At 56.8% G+C, this 20,043-nt stretch overlaps 7 protein-coding genes across 7 annotated transcripts; 4 read left to right on the forward strand and 3 right to left on the reverse strand.

Moving 5' to 3' along the window:
• Positions 1-507: 507 nt before the first annotated feature.
• CMQ_1224 (membrane copper amine oxidase) lies at positions 508-2,946 on the forward strand (the record flags this gene model as incomplete). Its single annotated transcript, XM_014318303.1, has 1 exon — positions 508-2,946. One exon carries the CDS (start codon positions 508-510, stop codon positions 2,944-2,946), a length of 2,439 nt encoding a protein of 812 aa, XP_014173778.1.
• Positions 2,947-3,125: 179 nt separating this feature from the next.
• Positions 3,126-4,550, reverse strand: CMQ_1128 (uncharacterized protein; the record flags this gene model as incomplete). Its single annotated transcript, XM_014318207.1, has 1 exon — positions 3,126-4,550. The coding sequence occupies one exon, from the start codon at positions 4,548-4,550 to the stop codon at positions 3,126-3,128; it is 1,425 nt and encodes a 474-aa protein (XP_014173682.1).
• A 226-nt stretch (positions 4,551-4,776) lies between these two features.
• Positions 4,777-6,483, forward strand: CMQ_468 (WD domain containing protein; the record flags this gene model as incomplete). The annotated part of the gene is made up of 1 exon (XM_014317547.1): positions 4,777-6,483. One exon carries the CDS (start codon positions 4,777-4,779, stop codon positions 6,481-6,483), a length of 1,707 nt encoding a protein of 568 aa, XP_014173022.1.
• Positions 6,484-7,568: 1,085 nt separating this feature from the next.
• On the forward strand, positions 7,569-12,942 carry CMQ_1009 (udp-glucose:sterol glycosyltransferase; the record flags this gene model as incomplete). The annotated part of the gene is made up of 3 exons (XM_014318088.1): positions 7,569-9,023; positions 9,094-12,585; positions 12,640-12,942. 3 exons carry the CDS (start codon positions 7,569-7,571, stop codon positions 12,940-12,942), a joined length of 5,250 nt encoding a protein of 1,749 aa, XP_014173563.1.
• A 2,191-nt stretch (positions 12,943-15,133) lies between these two features.
• CMQ_816 (protein kinase) lies at positions 15,134-15,696 on the reverse strand (the record flags this gene model as incomplete). Its single annotated transcript, XM_014317895.1, has 3 exons — positions 15,134-15,249; positions 15,302-15,443; positions 15,526-15,696. The coding sequence occupies 3 exons, from the start codon at positions 15,694-15,696 to the stop codon at positions 15,134-15,136; spliced, it is 429 nt and encodes a 142-aa protein (XP_014173370.1).
• A 2,098-nt stretch (positions 15,697-17,794) lies between these two features.
• CMQ_1053 (phosphotransferase enzyme family protein) lies at positions 17,795-18,067 on the forward strand (the record flags this gene model as incomplete). The annotated part of the gene is made up of 1 exon (XM_014318132.1): positions 17,795-18,067. The coding sequence occupies one exon, from the start codon at positions 17,795-17,797 to the stop codon at positions 18,065-18,067; it is 273 nt and encodes a 90-aa protein (XP_014173607.1).
• A 550-nt stretch (positions 18,068-18,617) lies between these two features.
• On the reverse strand, positions 18,618-19,511 carry CMQ_1407 (phospholipase/carboxylesterase; the record flags this gene model as incomplete). The annotated part of the gene is made up of 1 exon (XM_014318486.1): positions 18,618-19,511. The coding sequence occupies one exon, from the start codon at positions 19,509-19,511 to the stop codon at positions 18,618-18,620; it is 894 nt and encodes a 297-aa protein (XP_014173961.1).
• Positions 19,512-20,043: the final 532 nt, after the last annotated feature.

A 20,043-nucleotide genomic window follows, 5' to 3' on the forward strand; every position in this document is an offset into this window, starting at 1 on the left:
GATAATAAAGGCCGAACGCCGTTGTCGTGGGTCGCTTTACACGGGCGCGAGGCCGTTGTTTAACAACTGCTCGAACACGGCGCCGACGTTAAGACGAAGGATAATTACGGCCAAACGCCGTTGTTGTGGGCCGCTAAAAACGGGCACAAGGCAGTTGTGGCTCTTCTTAGGCAGAGGTTGAAAGAATAGTTGCTTTGTTTGTTTTGTTTATTCGCAATATTAGTTTAATAGAAATGGTAGTTTTTAGGGTAGACTATATCAAGACTATTCAGATGTGCGATGTAGCAGAAAGCCACAACTGGTAAGCTGGCAGCGCTCCAAACGTATTTAGTTTTTCTGTCTAACTCCTATCTACGAGGGCGCATACAATTGCCAAATGCGTATGACGCAATGCCGCGGGGCGGCCGTGCTTATCGCGGAGATGGCCGAGCTAGAGGTTGTTGGCAGATAAGAAGACGTCGGGTGCTGTCAATTATGTTGTGATTGTGTCTGCGACAGACATTCGCGATGGCGCGGTATATGGCAGTTCCGACGTTTGGGAACGACGAGATAAAAGCGGCAGATGGACGGTATACGGCAGAATATGACAACGACCTGGAAGCGACCTACGGGTCGAAGACAAAGGACACTCGAGAGAAGAGATGGAAGCTGATGCGAAGCATTGGCGGGCTTTTGGTGGCGGCGATGCTGGTGAAGATGGGGACATGGCTGTGCGGGTTTGACGTGTCGATCTCGGTGCGACGAACGGGAGGTGGAAATGAGGATAGGAGTGAGGCATGGCTTGCGAAGGCGGTGACGACGAAGGCGCCCAAGGCGAACGTGTGGGCAGCAATCTCGGCGGAAGACAATGCGGCAGTATGGAACTGGCTGCACGATGAGTTGCAGGGACTGAACCTGACGCATCCAGACGAGGCGGGGATCAACGACAACCAGGTGTACTGGATCGACACAGTAGCCGTGAACAAGACGGATGCACTGGCATTTGTGGACGGCAACGGAACACAGCCAGCGATGTATGCTCGAGTGGTGCTGTACGAAGGAGGGAAGCCAGAGCCGGTGGCCCAAGAGTACATGGTTGGGCCGTTGCCAGTGGGACCAAAGACTCAGATGACAAAGCTGGACTACATCTACAACGGCGGGATGGGCGGTTCGGTGCCGTACAACGCGCGAGGGATGGACGGGGCACGTCGACGGGCACTGGACCAGCTGTTGGTGCCAGCGATGGCGGAGATTGTCGACATCACACGCACGCTCTTCTCGGGGGCAGCGTACTTTGGTCAGGACGATGCGCGGACGACAGTGCGGATCACATCGGGCACACCTCTATCGCTAGACGGCAGCCAGGCACACATGCACGTGGTGTTCCATTTTCCGGGTGCAGCCATGTATCTGTTGCCGCTGGACTTTTACGTGCTGATCGAGTGGAGCGGGACAGACACACGGCTGTGGCGGGTGCGCGGATTCGTGACCAAGGGACGGCTGTTTGCGGATGCAACAGCATTGCGCGAGGCCTTTGCAGCGGGCGAGCTGGAGCCCGAGTTCACGCAGCGTCGAGACTATGACTGGGCGCTGGTGAAGCAGCAGCCCGCGCTGGGAGTGCGGCCGCTAGAGGAGCGCGCAGCGCCGCGCAGCCGTGAAGTTGGCGGGAAGCGATACAAGGTCGACGAGGCAGAACGTTATGTCGAGTACATGGGCTGGTCCTTTTACGTCGCCCACACGCGCACGCTCGGGGTCATGTTCTTTGACGTGCGTTTCCGCGGCGAACGCATCCTGTACGAGCTGTCCATGCAGGAGGCCGCGTCGCAGTACGGTGGTTTCCAGCCCAAGGCGGCCTCGACCGTCTATCACGACACGTCGTACAGTCTGGGCGCCGATCTCTTTCCGCTGGTCGAGGGCTTTGACTGTCCGCGCGGCAGCACGTTCTGGGACCTGACGTACCACGAGCGCAACGAGACGAAGACGCACGAGCACGCGCTGTGCATCTTTGAGCAGGACCCGGGCCATCCGCTGTCGCGCCACCGGGCAGCCGATGCCGACGAGACGGGCGCTCCAGGACTCGGCAGCGTGGGGGTGGTTCGCGATGCCGAGCTGACGGTGCGGTTTGTGGCCACGGTCGGCAACTACGACTATCTCTTTAGCTATGCCTTTGGTCTGGACGGGTCGCTGGACGTCAGCGTGCGCGCGTCCGGCTACCTCATGTCGTCGCCGCTCTACTCCGACGCCGCCGGCGGACGGCTGTTTGGGCCGCGCATCCAGGAGGCGACACAGGGGTCCATCCACGATCACGTGATCACATTCAAGGCAGATCTCGATGTATTGGGGCGGGCGAACCGACTGGAGCGAACGACCGTCCGGGCCGTCGAGCAGACACAGCCGTGGTTTGCCGACATGGGCACGTTTGAGCAGCTGCAGCTGGACGTCGCCACGGTCGCGACCGAGACGTCGCTGGCCTGGGCTGCCAACGGCGAGAGCATGTACGCGGTCGTGTCGGACGAGCGCAACGCCTGGGGTGAGCGCCGCGGCTATCGCGTCGTGCCTGGACGCTCCAACATGCGGCTCACCACCCTGCGCTCGCCCTGGTCGCGCGACAACATGGCCTACGCCAAGGCACAGCTCGCCGTCACGCGCCAGCACGACAGCGAGCCGTATGCCAACAGCGTGCACAACGCGAACCTGCCGTGGCGGCCCCAGCACGACTTTGCCCGCTTCTTCGACAACGAGTCCGTCGACGGCCAGGACCTCGTCCTCTGGCTCAACCTCGGCATGCACCACTTCACCCGCGCCGAGGACGTCCCCGTCACCCTCTTCTCCCAGGCCGTCAGCAGCGTCAGCTTCGCCCCGCAGAACTTCTTCGATCGCGCCCAGGACGGCGACCTGACCAACCGGATCTGGCTCGAGTCCGACCCGGTCGAGGGGCCATCAGCGTGGCATGGGGGTAGGAAGTGATGTGGTGATGGTATGAGTGATGGTATAGTGATGGTATGAATGATGACTAAGTTGTAGGTGAGATAAGAAGGGACACGTGATAACATACGGAGTACAAAGACCGTCGCTTACTAAGCAACATGGAACTGGCGCCAATTTGTCTATCATCATATCGTACAGCATGTGACCTGCCTGTTCTGTCAATATTCTGTCCTCCTTCCGGCCTCCCTACCCCGGACGGCGCGCTCGACCTGCCGGCGCCAGTACTGGAGCTGTTCGGCGAGGCCAGCAGAGCCGGACAGTTGGCGAGCCGCAACGGCCGCAAAGGAGCCCTCTGGGGCTCTGGGGCCCGCTCTAGGAGCAGCGGGCTCAGCGACACCAACGCCGCCGACGAGATGGAACTCCATGCTGCGGACGACGGCGAGGGTGGCTGTGTCAAAGGCGAGACCGGCGCGCTGCATCTCGGCAAGCAGGCGGAGGGCAGCGACGGCGTCGCCTCGACGGCCCCAGCGCATAGCCAGCTGAGCATTGTAGAGCGGCGTGCCGGCGCCGAGAACATAGGATGCGAGGCCGAGCGCCTTGACGCGCGGCAGCACGGCCAGCGCGAGCGGGCTGCCGCCAAACCGGCCGTCGAGCAGACGCACGCCGTGCAGCAGCAGCGCCGGATACAGCGGCGCGTAGGCTGCGAGGGCCTGCTGGGACTTGGCGCTGGCGCGGCGGCCCGTCAATCCAAACTCGCCGGCCAGCGCGAATACGTGCGCCTCCATGTAGTCCCAGAGGGCAAAATCGGTCTTTTTCGAGAGCATCAGCAGCTCCATGCGGGCCTGACGGGCCTGACGGGCCTCGTCCTGGGGCGTCAGCATGGGTGTGTCGCGGGGGTCTCGATGGCCGCTGAGAGGTGGATGGCTGTTGTCGTTGCTGAGAAGGGAGAAGCTGTCGTGTATTTCTTCGTTATTGTCGCGAGCTTCGGCAACCCCCCGCTCGGCTTCCTTGATTCCCAGCGCTGCACCAGCTGCCGCCCGCAGACTCGCCGGAAACTGGTCCAGGATGGCCTGTCTTCTTGCCCGCGGGCTGTCGTCCTGGTGTGCTTTCTCCTGCAGAAGGTCGCTCTCCAGCAATTCGTCCTCGACATCCCATCGGACCTCCTCGGCCGCGGCAGCCTGCCGACCTCCCCGCGCCCGCATCACGTCGTCGGCCGCCTCGTCGACGATGGCATTGACGCGCATCCGCAGAGACGGCATGTCCTCGTCGCCAGCCGCGCCGTCCTCCTGCCGCGCACGTGTCGTCGAGATCTCCTTGAAGATGCGTCGAAAAGCCCGGCGCTCGAGCGGCGTGACCGTGCCCTCGTCGGCGCGCTCAGCCGCGGCCACCCGCTCGCGGTCCAGCTGCTCGGCCACGTCGGCCGGGAGGTCAAACGGGATCGGGTCATGGTGGAGGGGGGGTCCTCGTGGTGGCCGCATCATCGGTCGTTCTGTGCCTTCTGTGCCTTCTGGTTGCTGGTCCCCGTACTGTTGCCGTATACTGCCGTGCAGCGACCGCAAAAACTCCCGTCTCGGAACCGTCAGCACTCCCCGGCCAGCCACACGGCCCGCCGGGTACAGGAACGGCAGCAGAGACGGTGGCATCGTGTTGGCAGCGTTGTGTGCAGGAGCCTGGTCTCGAAAAGCCTGTGAAATCCCGGCGCAAAATTCAAGCTCGCGCACGGACCACCACGCCCACTTTACACGTGCCCTCGCGCGTGTAAAGTGCCGTCGTCGTCTTGGCTGGACGCGTTAGTTCTGCCTCACTTTGGACTGACTGCCAACATTGAGCCTCCGGGCAGCGACCGACCAATCCGACCCCATCCACGCCATGCCTGACGACGGTCTGACGGCGTTTGAGCGCCGCCGCGCCGAGAACGCCAAGGCCAACAATGCCATCCTCAGCTCCATCTCCAAGACGTCGGCCAAAGTGTTTGGTGCTGCAGCCAAGCCGGCCAGGGCGCCGCGGGCCCGGTCGACCAAGAACTCTACCACTGGTTCTGCCGCGCCTGCTACAAGCACGCGTTCTCGACGCAGCCACAGCGCTGCGGCTGTCGCGCCCGTCAAGCGCGAGTCGCCCATGCCGACGCGCCGCAGTGCCCGCGTGGCCGGCATCGAGGCCGACGCGGACTCTTCGTCGTCGCAGAAGCGCAAGGGTGGAGAGCTGGACGGACTGCGATACGACCTCAATGCGGTGGCAGCGGCCGAGCGCCAGAAGCGCCAGCGCGTGCACGGCGACCTCCAGCTCAGCGACATGCAGGTCGACGGGCGGTGGCAGGGCAGCCTCGATGGACTCGGCAGCCTGGCTCGAGGAGCACAGCCGGGCGTGCGCACGTTCACGGACGCAGACGAGACCACAGACGCAGATCTCAAGGCGATCCGGCTCGAGCTCGGACGGCTCGAGCTGTACGACAAGTTTGCAGTAAAGGGTGAGTTTGTTGATCCTTTCTTTTCGTCGCCATTTGCTGACTTCCTAGACCTCAAACTCACAAAAGACCGCATCTATGCCATGGCCTTCCACCCGACCGAGGACAAGCCGCTCGTGTTTGCCGGCGACAAAGAGGGCCGGCTCGGCATCTTTGACGCGTCGCAAGAGCCCGACGTGGCCGTCAAGGAAGAAGATGTCGGCAGCGACGACGAGGCTGAGGCGGCCGAGCCAGTCATCTTGGGCTTCAAGCCGCACGCTCGTACCATCTCAGCCGTTCACGTGCTCGACAGTGACCCGGGCTCTGTCTACACGGCCTCGTATGACACCACCATCCGGCGGCTCGACCTGGCTGCCCAAAAGTCTGTCGAGGTCTACGTATCAGACGGCGCTGACGACGCGGCCATCTCGTGCATCGACTTTGCCGCCGATGACCCGCACCTGGTCTACTTCGCTACGCTGTCCGGCCTGCTGGGTCGCCACGACCTGCGTCTGGCCCCAACCACGGCCGATCGCTGGCCCCGGCTGCACGACGGCCACAAGATCGGCGGATTCTCACTGTCTCCGCGCCAGCCGCACCTCATCGCCACCGCCAGTCTCGACCGCACGCTGAGGGTGTGGGACCTGCGGAAGATGGTGACGAGCGAGGACGAGGATGGCACCACAAAGTTGCGGCCCGCCCTCCTGGCCACCGACCCTGCACGGCTGTCCGTCTCTCACGCTGCCTGGAGTCCGGGTGGTCACGTGGCCACAACGTCCTACGACGACACCGTGCGCATCTACGACGTCGCCGGCGCGGCCAGCTGGGCGCCCGGCAAGGCGCTGGACGACGACGTGCTCACGCCGGCCCACCGCATCGCACACAACAACCAGACCGGCCGCTGGGTGACGATCCTCAAGCCGCAGTGGCAGCGACGGCCGCCTGGCGGCATCGACAAGTTTGCCCTCGGAAACATGAACCGGTTCGTCGACGTGTACGCGGCCAGCGGCGAGCAGCTCGCACAGCTGGACGGCGACGGGATCACGGCCGTGCCGGCGGTGGCACAGCTGCATCCGAGCCGCAACTGGGTGGCAGGAGGGAACGGCAGCGGGAAGCTGACCTTGTGGATGTGAGGTGCACATGTACGGTGTCGGGTGTACGAATACAGAGTGGGAACATGTCGAGTGTCGACTGTGTCCGGAAGACCAGCGTGCCAGGTCACTGTCGACTGTACGCTGAATGTATATATGTCCTAGACGGAAGGCGTTGAAAATCTCTTGCAGCATAAACGTCGTGAACCAGATCTACGGAGTACTGTAATCTCGTATCCACACTGTCCAAAGTCACACTATGCACGCTAACCGAACTGGGCTACGCCCGGCCGCCTTCCCTCTGCGATTCCAGACTCGTCATTCCTTGTCCCAGGCAGTCATCACATAAGCACCCGAGATCACGGCCATTCTTTTTTTTATCATAGACATTGCCATCCTACAGCATCCTTCATCCGCCCGCACCACCTCGCATTCTCTCCGCCGCCTCATCCCCTACACCTACAGCCATGGCATGAAGCGTTCTCGCCGTCTGTCGTCCGCTTTTTTGTTTATCTCTTCCCTCTATCGCTTTCGCGTGCTCTGTCTCGCCTCTGTGCTCCACCATAGTACTAAAAGGCATCGTCATCCACCGACCTCCTCCTTCACCGCGTTTCTCCGCCCCTTCTCCTGCATTCAACACCCCTGCACACCTGCGGCCACTGTCGGTTCCACCCTGCTGCTGCTGCTGCCCCGACAAGTCGTCTCGCCCTGTTTGTTGTCCCATCCATCTACAGCGCAAGAACGCCTGCACAAGCCATCGGCCGGAAATTTTCCACCGTCTCAGCGTCTGACCTTGCCCGTCATCCCAATCCTGGCCGCCCACATCAGGGCCCCGAATCCCAGTCCCAGACGACCTGCTAGCACTTCGGCTCCCGAAGTCGCATCGACCCACATCGTCGACCGGTCCACGATCCTCGGCCAGCGTCCTCTAGGCAGCCATTCCACCCCCGTCCACCCTCCACACCTTTGACCCTGTTCAGGTCCTCCTGCACGCATCCCTGTTCTTGCGGGTCCATCTGGCACTGCGACGAATCACCCGCTGCCCGTCAGCGTTGTGACCCGGACACAGCAACGTGCAGCCTCGACACAAACACCCACATCCTCGCACTCGGCAACCCATCGAAATCATGCCTCCTCCTACTTCATCCACACCAGACCCATCGTCTCGCGCCGCTCTCTCTCCCGCCTCGCCCGCCTCGCCTGCCTCGCCTGCCTCGCCTGCCTCGCCTGCCTCGCCTCCTCCCAAACTCTCTGCCACGACTCTGACAACACCAGCAGTGGCCTCGTTCGACCGCCGCCTCCACCACCGCCGGAACGCGTCCAGCTCGACTACACCTGCCTCGTCGCCGGCTGTCGCTGCCGCTGTCTCCGTCTTCCGCTCTCGCCATTCCGAAGACGACGCTGTCCACCACGGCCTCTCCAAGATGCTCCAGAAGCGCCGCCGCGACGGCCACCAACACATGTCCACCATGGACTTCCCCGAGCGGTTAAAGGTCGCCACTGACGGGGCCGAGGACGAGGAAGTCTTGCGACCAAACGGCCAGTCAAACGGCGTCTTCATGAACCTCAATCAGAGCATCTTTGGCCTGATCGCCGCCGCCGGCTCGACCGTCAACTTTAACAACCGCTTTGAGGGCCAATCGAGCGACGAAGGCGACGATGAGGACGATGAGGACACCGACAAGAATGAGGCCGATGATAACAGCAGATCTCCTGCGTTGGACGGCACATCCGAATCGCAGAGAGCCGCCTGGCTGGCCAGAAAACGACATGATGGCGACTCGTCTGCAGATCGGACCGATAAGAAGGACAAGAGGAGAAGCAAGGACCTCTCACAGTCCAACCTATTCTCGCGCATCTCCGGCGGAAGCAGTAACGTCAGTCTCGCCGACAAGCCGGGCGATCGGCACAGTCGATTGTCTGAGAACAGGCTGCTACGGTCACTGCCGTCCCTGAAGACGAGATTGTCCGTGAGGCACAGTCGTAAGACATCCAAGGAGGCCGGCACGGTCCCGTCGACGGAGAAGCAGACAGGCAGCGACAGCAGTAGGAGAAGAAGCAGGATCGACGAGGAAGACGAAGAACAGGACGACAGGGCGCCGACGCCGACACCGGCGACAATAACGCGGACAGGCGCACCGGCACCTGCTGTGACTTACGTGGTGTCGCCGGTCGACTCGTCGGCCTCGGTCGCAGTCAACGACGATGGCCTCTCGGCCTCGGTCTTGGCGCTCCCTCGTGGCGAGCGCAGCAACAGCGTCCGCAGCATCGCTCCGGTGATGAGCCGCATGCTCGAGGCCAAGGCTGAGCTGGCAGCCCGGCCGAGCTTCGACTTTGATCGGCGCTCCAGCGACAAGAGCCGGACGGCCAACAACGACAGCAACGACACGGACGTCGACTCGGACGACGCCATTGGCTCCTCGGCCTTGGCTCGCAAGCTGATGGAGATCTTCGACTTTGAGAAGCCCGAGGAGGTCATCGAGGAGTATCCCTGCTGGCTGCTGCAGAGCGTATTGCTACAAGGATACATGTACATTACGGCCAACCACATCTGCTTCTACGCCTATCTTCCCAAGAAGGCGGTGAGTGTTTTTGTCCTTTGTCTTTGACCCTTGTCCTGCTCTGTCAGTTTCCGTCCACTGACTCTATCAGAACGAGGTCTCCAAGTCCGGCTACCTGGCCAAGTCCGGCAAGCGAAATCCAAAATACAACCGATACTGGTTTCGGCTCAAGGGCGACGTGCTCGCCTACTACCGCGACCCATCCAATCTGTACTTCCCCCACGGCCAGATCGACCTGCGCTATGGCATCTCAGCCACGGTCACAGACCGCGACAAGGACGGGGTGCACTTCCAGGTGGTCACGCACCACCGCACCTACTACTTCCGGGCCGACAGCGCCCCCAGCGCCAAGGAATGGGTCAAGAGCCTGCAGCGCGTCATCTTTCGCTCGCACAACGAGGGCGACAGCGTCAAGATCTCGCTGCCCATTGCCAACGTCATCGACGTGGAGGAGACCCAGACGATGGTGGAGTTTGCCGACACCTGCAAGATTCGCGTCATCGACAACGACGAGACCTATGCGATCGACGAGTACTTCTTCTCCTTTTTCGACTACGGCAAGGATGCCGTCCGCGTGCTGCGCATCCTCATCGAGGACGCCAACCAGCAGCAGCAGTCGCCCAAACGAGGCCGGGACCACACAGACGAATCCCTTGCGCTGCGTCTGCAGATGCGATCGACCGCGTCGCCACAGCAGTCCGCCGACGATGCAGACGAGTCTGCGAGCGCCTCTGCGCCCGAACGGGGTCCTGCTGCTCCGGGCGCAAGCGGCAGCTTCAACGGCAACATTCCCGCTGTCGCTTCGGCGTCGGACAGCCGGATCTTGAAGGCGACAAAGCTGCACAGCTCCGTGCGCGCGACTCTGAGCCCGGTGTCGCCCCCCACCAGTCCCCGGGTCAGCGGCGAGTTTCCGCGCAGCAGCTTTGATGCCCTGCGCACATCCTTCAGCGGACGTCGCAGCCTGGACACGAGCGTGGCTCAGCTGGGGGAGGCCCCGCCACGGCGCAGCTTCAGCGACTACAGCCGGCGGTCGCTCAGCACAGACCGCGACCGCCGGCCTGCGCGGTCATCACGCCAGCAACAGCAGCGGCACCCGCTCGCAGGCTCGACCGACTCGATGGTGCCGCTGTCGTCGATGGACCCGAGCGTGGCGAGCCTGTCGGGTCTCGTGGTCTCCTCGACCGAGAACGACCAATCGTCGGCCAGTCAGATCCTGCACGGCAGCGAAATCTTCAAGGGCCCCACCATTGTGCACCGGTCAGCCTCGGCGTCGCGTCGGCGGGAGGGCAAGCGCGCGTCGTGGCAGCCAGGCAGGACATCAGGGTCAGCACGGCACTTTGACAGCGGCCGTGTCGGTGACAGCGAGCACGCGTCGTCGGCCGACTCGCAGACGTTGCCGTCGGACATTGCCACTGGTGGCGGCGCGATAACGCCGGGAGGCACGGCCAGCCTGCAGCGTCTGGCCAAGATGGGATCCTATCCGCTGCAGCGAGCGGGCGCCTACGCCGGATGGCTCAACCAACAGTCACGGCGGATGAGTTCGCTGCTGGCGACCGAGTCGATGGGCTACGTCGAGAAGGTGTCGGGCATGTGGAAGGGTGGACATCGACACTACAACGAGGGACCCGGGCCCGGATCCGGGCTCATGCGCATGGGCGAAGAGCTAGACGACGACACGGCCGGCATGGGCGGTGCTGGTGGCGAAGGCGAGGCGCCGGACCTAGCCGTCATCAACGAACGGTTCCGCGCACACTTTGCACTGCCGGAAACGGAGCGTCTGCAGGCGACGTACTTTGGCTACCTGATGCGGGTGCTGCCGCTGTACGGCAAGATCTACATCAGCGACCGGTCGTTCTGCTTCCGCAGCCTGCTGCCAGGGACTCGGACCAAGCTGATCTTACCGCTGCGCGACATCGAGAATGTGACGAAGGAGAAGGGCTTTCGGTTCGGCTTCTCGGGCCTTGTGGTGGTAATTCGCGGACACGAGGAGCTCTTCTTTGAGTTTGGCCAGGCCGAGATGCGCGACGACTGCTCGGTGACGCTGTTACGCGGCTTCGAGTCGGCCCGCTACCTGCGAGAGTCAGGTCTGCTGAACGAGGACGAGAAGGCGGGCGCGCAGACGGCGCTGGCCGAGCGAGACGCCCTGCAGGAGGCCCGACAGGCTTCCCGAGAGGGAGAGGAAGGTGGTGGCGAGAACGACAACGACAGCACGCCGGCAGCAGCCAACGTGATGAGGCTGACAGAATCACCGACAACGATCCTGTTTGACGACCCGCGCGCTTCGTTCCTCAACTTCAAGCCAGCAGAGCCTCTTCGGATCACGTGCCTGACCATTGGATCGCGTGGTGATGTGCAGCCGTACATTGCGCTGGGCAAGGGCCTGCAAGCAGACGGACACCACGTGCGAATTGCGACGCATCCCGAGTTCGAGGACTGGATCCGCAGTCACGGGCTAGACTACGGCCGCGTGGAGGGCGACCCGGGCGAGCTGATGCGGATTTGCATCGAGAACGGCACGTTCACGTTGCAGTTTCTGCGCGAGGCCAATTCCAAGATGCGCACCTGGCTGGACGAGCTGCTGGCATCGGCATGGACGGCGTGCCAGGACGCGGAGCTGCTGATCGAGTCGCCGAGCGCGATGGCGGGCATCCACATTGCTGAGCGGCTGCAAATTCCCTACTTCCGAGCCTTTACGATGCCATGGACGCGCACACGAGCCTATCCGCACGCCTTCATCATGCCAGAGCACAAGATGGGCGGGGCGTACAACTACATCACGTACGTCATGTTCGACAACATCTTCTGGAAGGCAACGGCGTCACAGATCAACCGGTGGCGCAACAAGATGCTGGGACTGCCCAACACAACGCTAGAGAAGATGCAGCCGAACAAGGTGCCGTTCCTCTACAACTTTAGCTCGTCCGTGGTGCCGCCTCCGCTGGACTATAGTGATTGGATCCGCGTGACCGGGTACTGGTTCCTGGACGAGGGCAAGAAGGAGGGGAAGGATGGAAAGGATAAAAAAGACGAGACCCCCCCCTGGTCGCCGCCACAGGACCTAGTCGATTTTATCGCCAAGGCGCGACAGGACAAGAAGAAGCTGGTGTACGTGGGCTTCGGATCGATCCTGGTGCCGGACCCGGCCAAGATGACGCAGGAGGTGATTGATGCGGTGCTCAAGGCAGACGTGCGCTGCGTCCTGTCCAAGGGCTGGTCGGATCGGCTGGCGGGCGACAAGGACAAGGCCGACGACGACGACCACACGCGCGTCGAGGTGCCGCTGCCACCAGAGTTGTTCCAGATCAAGTCGGCACCGCACGACTGGCTCTTTGCCCAGATGGACGCGGCCGCGCATCACGGTGGCTCCGGCACCACGGGTGCATCGCTGCGGGCTGGCATCCCGACCATCATCCGGCCCTTTTTCGGCGACCAGTTCTTCTTTGGTGGCCGTGTCGAGGATCTCGGCGTCGGCATCTGCCTCAAGAAGTGGGGAGCGACCAGCTTTGCGCGTGCTCTCTGGGAGGCTGCCAACTCGGGCCGGATGATCAAGAAGGCAGCCGCATTGGGAGAGCAGATCCGACAGGTGAGTGTCAGCGTGCATTTCCTAGTCGGTCTATTGATACTAACACAACGGCAGGAAAACGGCGTCGATACCGCCATCCAGTGCATCTACCGCGACATGGAGTACGCCAAGTCGCTCGTGCGGGCCAAGGCCGGCAAGACGACTGGCCGTGGCAGCGAGACCGGAGCTGCCGGCCGCACCGCTGCTCCTGACGACTACGAGGAGGAGCCCGAGGAGAGCTGGACGTTTGTCGGCAACGACGACAGCAACAACGTGCACGGCGCCGACCTCATGCTGCAGTCGGTCATTCTCAGCCCCGACGGCGGGAAATCGGGCAAGGCGCTGGGCAGCCGGGTGTTGGGACAGGTGGCTGTCTGAAGTTGTTTTGGCTTGAACTAGATCTGCGTTTTCTTTATTTCTTTGTTTTTCTATCTCTTTGTCTCTCTTTCGCTCCCGCCCCCTTCCCTCGATCCTATTTCTTTTCTCCTTTGTGTTGTATACTACATTGGTCACGTGGGAAGCCGAGCCATGATATCTTGTAATTACAGTGTTATGAAGGACGAATCCCGGCAATTTTTTGTCTGGTGTGAATGATATCAATAGAAGTTTAGAAATGTTCACATGATTGATGCAAGCTGAAGGACAAAAAAATTGTGGCTAATTTGAATGAATCCTGGGACCACCGTGAATCGAACACGGGTCTCCTCGGCCACAACGAGGTATTCTAGCCACTAAACTATGGCCCCGTTTCGAGAGGACTCTGGCAGATTCCCTGCGTCCGAGCGTTAACCCATGGAGGGCACTTTTGTGGGGCGACATTTGGGTGGAATGCACAAGAGGCGGTACGACGAGATACACGTGACTTCAAGGAGTATAAATACGTCGTGTCTTCCTATGTTCGGTTCTCTCTCTCTTTGTCTGTTGCATCCAGTGGCCGACATCTTCTCCGGGACCCCGCTCCTTTTCTTTCGGAATTGAGATTGACTTTGTCCCTGAACGTATGGCTAGAAATCGGATCGATGTTATAGCCCAACTTCATCCGGTCAAATGACGCCAAGTTCGAGTCTCTTTCTGCTGGTAAATAGAGGCTCTAATGTAGAATGTACTGCGGCAGTGAAACATGCGAAGGCAGACTTGCTCATAATTGGTCGAGATATATCACCATCTGAATCCCAGCCTCTAGGCTTTAAGAGGTTGTCGAGAGTCAACATAATTGGCTAATTGGTTCGGGGAGGCGGTGACTTGGCAGTCTCTGAGATTTGGTGGTTGTGTTCAAGAACTTCGGCAAGAAGAGACGGTTAAGATCGGACAACGCTTGGTTTTGGCCTAGTCCACGGTTAACGGGTATAGAAAGCAATCTGGGATCTCGCCTTATATGCTAGAAGTTGGGTGACGAAATATAAAGCGTGTTGTACAGCTATGTTGTTGCTGTCAATCTTGGATTGTGTATTACTAATAGAAAAAGCAGTCTTGTATATTTTCGGATGGAAGGACGTATATTGTAGTCCGATATACATCGTGGTAAAAATTAGAAACATGACAGCATCGTCTAGTATCTATACCAGTAGTTCTGAAGATCGTTCGGCTAGTACACCAGGGTCGGGTTCATATTGGAATTGGTGGGGGAGCTTACAAAACGGCGATGTGTTCCTCTCTTTCTCGTCTAGTAGCAGTCCCGAGACTAAGAAAGGGTTTCTGGGGTGGCGTGACGTTTTGTCTGCATGCTGTCGCCGCAGCTTAAGGGATACGAGGGTGGGCATCGATAATTAGACGGCAGTGAACTTGTTATCTGCCGCAGCAACATGGCAGTCTTCTTGATCATCGCTTCGTTTGTTGCCACGATTGCTAAAACATTGTACACCCTCGCAAACGCCGTAGTGGGGGTATTGCAGCGTAGTTTTGTATCGCAGCGATGATGAAGCAGCATGCAGTTGGGAAGAGTGTGATTGCTAATGAGTCTTCATTTTCTTCTAATTCATTTTAAACCCGAGAGCTGGAGAAGGCATGTCTGCTTAGTACCACATCCGCTTTACACAGTATAAGCGGACTGCGCGGCAAGGATCAAGGGGGTAAAATCTTAGTGCTGTAGACTTCTGTTGATATCTAAATTAGTTAAATATAGCCCTGCCTACTACGATGGAAGGCATAAGATCCCTACTTTTGCACATAGTGCAGGTGGTATAATAATTCAATAACTTCCAAATGTTATCCAAATGTTATATGTTAAGAGACACGATTCTTCCAAAAATTAGTCGTACGAGCTAGACGACAGCAAGTCGGAAGATGAAAGTAAAGACCGGATATCGAGACACATCCTGGCTCAGCCACTTGAAAGCAATGCCGCCAATAGTATTGGTAACATTACTAGAGAGCGTGCTAGATAACAGATGATTGTAGGTTTCATTATATCCCGTGCATAAATTCTACTTTTTTACCTAAATGTGCTGATTTCTTGCAATGGCTGTCAATGCCATTATCCCTCGGTCCGGTGACAACTTCAGGCTTGCCCATTCTGGTTCAGGAACTCGTCCGTAAACAAGTCTTCTGCAGTTGGACGATCTTCTGGGAGCTAGCGCAGGATCTTTCTAGCTAATGCCACAAGAAGCTCTTTTTCCTTGACTTCCAGACGCGTCTCATGACTCTCGATGCTTCGGTCTAGGATGGGTGTGGACGCAATCCAGCAGCCTTTATGATTTTAGTTAGCAGAGCTCAAATACCCCCCCAATAGCCAACTTACCATCTACATCCCAATCGTGTCGGCACTTTTCGCTCATCTCCAGGAACTCCTTTGGCTGAAGGACCAAGAAGAAAGACCATCTCGGCAAGGTGCTATTCGTCGTCAAGACGGCCATCTTTGACAGCGCGAAAAAGGCGACCGCCTTCAAACAGGTTCCAAATCTGCAACGGTCACTATTGTCAAAAACAACTCCAGTCCAGTTGGTTAAGCACCGCGCCACATACCATAACGCCAATACACCATATGTCTACTTTAGAACCCCACTGCGCGCCAACAATGATTTCGGGTGCTCTATACACTCCCGGCATGACATCGCCAGAGCACTTCTCGCCAGGTTTCCTGAGACGAGCAGCACCGAAGTCGGAAATTACTGACGGGCCATACGTTATGGGCATAGTGTAAGAGCGCTATATGGTGCGATCAGCAAGTACCTGGCGAGGTGACGGAGTCTTGAGTTCCGCCAGCTCGGCTTTTATTTGATTTTCCAGAATCCTCGACTTCGAGGAGTATTTTGTTTGGTGATAGGTCTGGGATGGCACTTATTTAATAAGGAATCTTTCAGAATGCAATACATGCCTGTGTGCACGACACCAGCCTAATGAAGAAAGTCCAGGCCTGACAAAATGATAAGCAGGCTTTTCCGGAGAATCTCTACAGTGAGGCCATTATGCGGAAAGAGGCTGCGAAACAGTCCAAGCCTAAGGGAGTAAATAGAAAGCACTGGTGCTGCCCGGAAAGTCCTTGGGTCTGGAACCTGTGCCTAATCACCCGCAGTCTTGCCTTTCCAGGATGTTCTGCTTGAATGGACTGGATATGGTCTGGTATGGCCACTTCATTGCTACCGTCTTCTCCAGTCACACATACTTTGAGTGTTAAAAGCTCCCTCCCTAGATAGTAAGTAATCTTGAGTTGAAGCTGCTAAAATGTCGGGTCTCGTCTACGTACTAGAGGTCTCGGCAGAGCCACACTAATAATCCTGCACCAAAACCAAGCTTTGTGACTGCTTAATATCTAGATTCAAAGACCTCACCAAGGCGCACGGGGCAGTACTTATCGGCTTTATATCCCGGAATGGTTTCTTCTTCTATAGTTTCTCTCGCGGGAAGGACCTCAAAACCATAGTTTTGGGACACTTTCACAGGGAAGTATATTGTTCGCACTGTACAAGCAGAAAGGTGTAAAGCGATTCCCGTAGATAGACCGGAGTGGCTGCAATGCATGAAAATGGTTGAAGTACGGTTCGTTCTTGCTTTGACGAGTTGCAAGCATAATGAGCTTATTCCATTTATGAGTTGATTCGTAAAAGGATCATTATCGTACGCCAGTTTAATATTGACGGAAACTGCCGGGCAAATTTGATCCCGCCCGTGTTAGCAATGCCCCTACTCCGTATAAGTGCAAACGTAGTTCGTTCGACACACTAATAATGCTCCTGAGTGTCGACTATTTATGCTTTTCTAGGCCTCACTTAAATCTTTGTTCTACAGTTCCCTGTTTTTCTGTAAAGGAAGAAAAACAAACAAAGGTAACTTCGTTGGCAGACGTAGAGCGATTTATTGGTTAGCTAAGTATCTATTACTCATTATTCGAAAAAGGTTTGGCTAATAGTATAATTGCTGTATACGCTGTAATTAAAAAGGTTGAAAGCTAAACTTTCTGTTATAGAGTCGATAAAGTACTACCGTTATTAATTTGCATCGTTTCGCTGTGAATTAGGGAATTGCTAGGGACGCACGTCAAAATTCTAGAAAACACGCTACGTGACTTATTTTGGCGGTTAACACCGGCAGAATACTAAAACAGTCCCTGTGTAAGTCGTAATAGATTCGAACTCGTAAAATGACCAAAAACACTAAATAAGAACAGAAAAGACTAGTAATAAATACCATACAAAACCAGTTACGCCGCCGTGTCCTAATCCATAATATTAAAAGGCTCCCTTCTACTAAGCGTTATTAGCACCGGCTTGCCTGTACAGCGCGCCTCTGCCTTTGCCTCTGCCTTTGCTGCTGCTTACGCCGCTGCATCTTATGCGGCTTGTGTATCCCGCGCTGCTAGTGCTGCTTGCACCGCTGCTTGCATTGACGGTAAAGGCGGCGCGCGCATTCACACGGGGACGAATTCAGTATTTTGTCAGTGCTAACCGCCGAAATAAGTCACGTGGCGTGTGTTTCTAGAATTTTGACGTGTGTCCCTAGCAATTCCCGACGAGGGCCGTGTCCCGCCAAATTGAAAATTGGGTTATTTACATCTTTGAAGGTGAAGACAAACCCCTAACAACAGTCCAATGAGCAGTACGATCGCTACGGACGGCTGACTGTGAAGTAGGAAGCTCTAGCCGGATTGTCGAATTTCCCTATCATCGGTAGTCGAGACAAGATGGCGCGAATTATATCCCCCGAAGAACTAAAAAATGCGGAACGTTTTGGGCCATTTGTACCCGTCTACAAAATTGATCCAAAGACAATTGTCAAAACCGGAGAGACTGTGCGAATGGCTGAAGCCGAAACTATGAAGTTTATCCGAGAGCATACCAGCATTCCCGTCCCCGATGTACACAATGCCTACATAGACGAGCAGTCGAACCATGTGCGAATTGTGATGGAATTTATCGAAGGGGACAATCTTGATGTTGCTTGGGAGACGTACACGGAAACAGAGAAGGCTTCTATCATCTCTCAACTTCGTGAATACATGGGTGAGCTTCGCCAGATCAAGGGCACGCACATCAGCAGCATCGATGGCTCGTGGTGTAATGACCATTAGTTCGACAATGACCGAGGTCACTACGGTCCATTTCCCAGCGAAGCTGAGTTTAACAAAGGCATTTCTCGAGCTTTGCGAAAATCGAAGCCATTTGATTGGGTTGAGCTCTATTGCGATATGTTTGAGGAAGTTATGCAAGATCATGACATTATCCTGACCCACAACGACTTTGACCCGAGGAACATTTTAGTCTAAGGTTCCAAGGTAGTGGCATTGTTGGACTGGGAGCTCTCGGGCTATTACCCAGAGTACTGGGAGTACTGCAAAGCAATGAGGCGTCCGGACTGGGAGAGCGGATGGGTGAAAGACAGAGCTTTAGAGAAGATTTTAGAGCCTTACCGAAAGGAACTGTCCGTTGTTTGGTGTACCACGGAAATTGTATGGTAAACAGCTAATAAGGCAATCATTGCTTGTCAACACCTTGTCAAGGTTGAACGACCGGTAGACAGATATCTTGCTTATGAAACAAAGATGTGGATAGCTTTTGGTAAACCATTTCACTAAGATAGTTGTCCGAAGTTCGCCTCTACCTGGGTGATCCTATCCCCATTTAGCTTCTCGCAAACTCGGTTTCCGACCGAATAAACCTGACAATATCGTCGATCTCGTCTGGGATTTTGTACCAGTGCCCAAAACCCTCGTACAATTTAAGCTCCACACGGTAGCCGGCTTTCTTCATCGTCGTTGCCATCTCCTCAGCAAGAGGCAGTGGCACCTTTTCGTCTGCCGTGCCGTGGCCGAAAAAAACCGGGGTAAGCACAGCAGTTTTATCGCAGGCATGACTGCCTGCGGGCGGGAAAGACAGCAGGTCTCGCTCAAAAATGGCCGCCAAAACCGCTGGGTCCTTAGGCTCATTCTCGAGGTCACCGCCGCTAAAAAAATCGTCTTCGTCATCGTCCTTGGCAGCGTAGTCCTCCATCGTATCAATAATGTCGTTCTGAAACGGAAGATACCCACTAAGTCCAATAAAGCCACCAATGGGGTAATCAAGACTCAGAAGGACTGAGAGGGACATTGCGCACCCTTGGCTGATGCCGCCGAGAAGTATGTTGCGGGCAGAGATGTTGTATTTCTCTTGCTCTTGTCGCAGAAGTTCGATGAGCTCGTGGGCAGATTCTTCCAGCCCCTTAATCTGAAGTTCGTTGCGTTTTGAGGGGTCAGGTAGGCAGGCGATGTCGAACCACTGCCTCAACATCGACCGGCCAAAAGCAGAGGAACGTCGCCAGCGAGATGTGGGGAACACAAATTTGGCATGAGGCAAAATCTGGGCGAGTGTAGTGCCGTCCGAGGCGATACCCGTCTCTAGAAGTTCTCGGCCAAACTTCTCGCCGTTAGACCCTAGGCCATGTAGCAGGATCAAGGTGTGCGTGTGCGGCATGGTGACAGGTTCAACAACAAAGGGGGCTGGGGCCGCAGCAGCCACATTGGGTCTGGTCTGGGACATGATTGTCTTTTTTTGAAGGTATGAAAGTTTCGGTGGTAGGATCGTTATTGTGACAGAGGAGGAGAGTGTGTGTATGGAACAGAGTATATATGCTCCGTTCTAGCTCAAGTTCCCCCCGCATTTCCATTACATACTGTCCAATGACAATGCTTAGGCGCCAATATTAATACTCCAGTGTGCTGGCGCTTAACTTTCACCTCAGCTCATCTTCAAACAAAAATAGAACGTGTGGCTAGATTTATAGCCGTGCCTACATAGTAGCTTGCCCTCCATAGCCGTCGCATATGTATTTCGATTTTCTCCAAATAGACCGAAGTTCCGCAATGCTTAGCAGCCCAATACTCAGGAATAAAAATTATTATCTTTTCAAAGAAGTATATATTGCAAACAATAGCCTACAAACCACAGCACGTATCCAGCCCCGTTCCTCTCCACTTGCCTTTAACAAAATATTTATCACTACTTGCACAGAGCACAATAATAAATTTCTTATATCAGCTTCGCCCAGCCTTCCGTCGATGAGACCTTGTGT

Source organism: Grosmannia clavigera (assembly GCF_000143105.1).
Source record: "Grosmannia clavigera kw1407 unplaced genomic scaffold GCSC_140, whole genome shotgun sequence".
Lineage (NCBI taxonomy): Eukaryota > Fungi > Ascomycota > Sordariomycetes > Ophiostomatales > Ophiostomataceae > Leptographium > Leptographium clavigerum.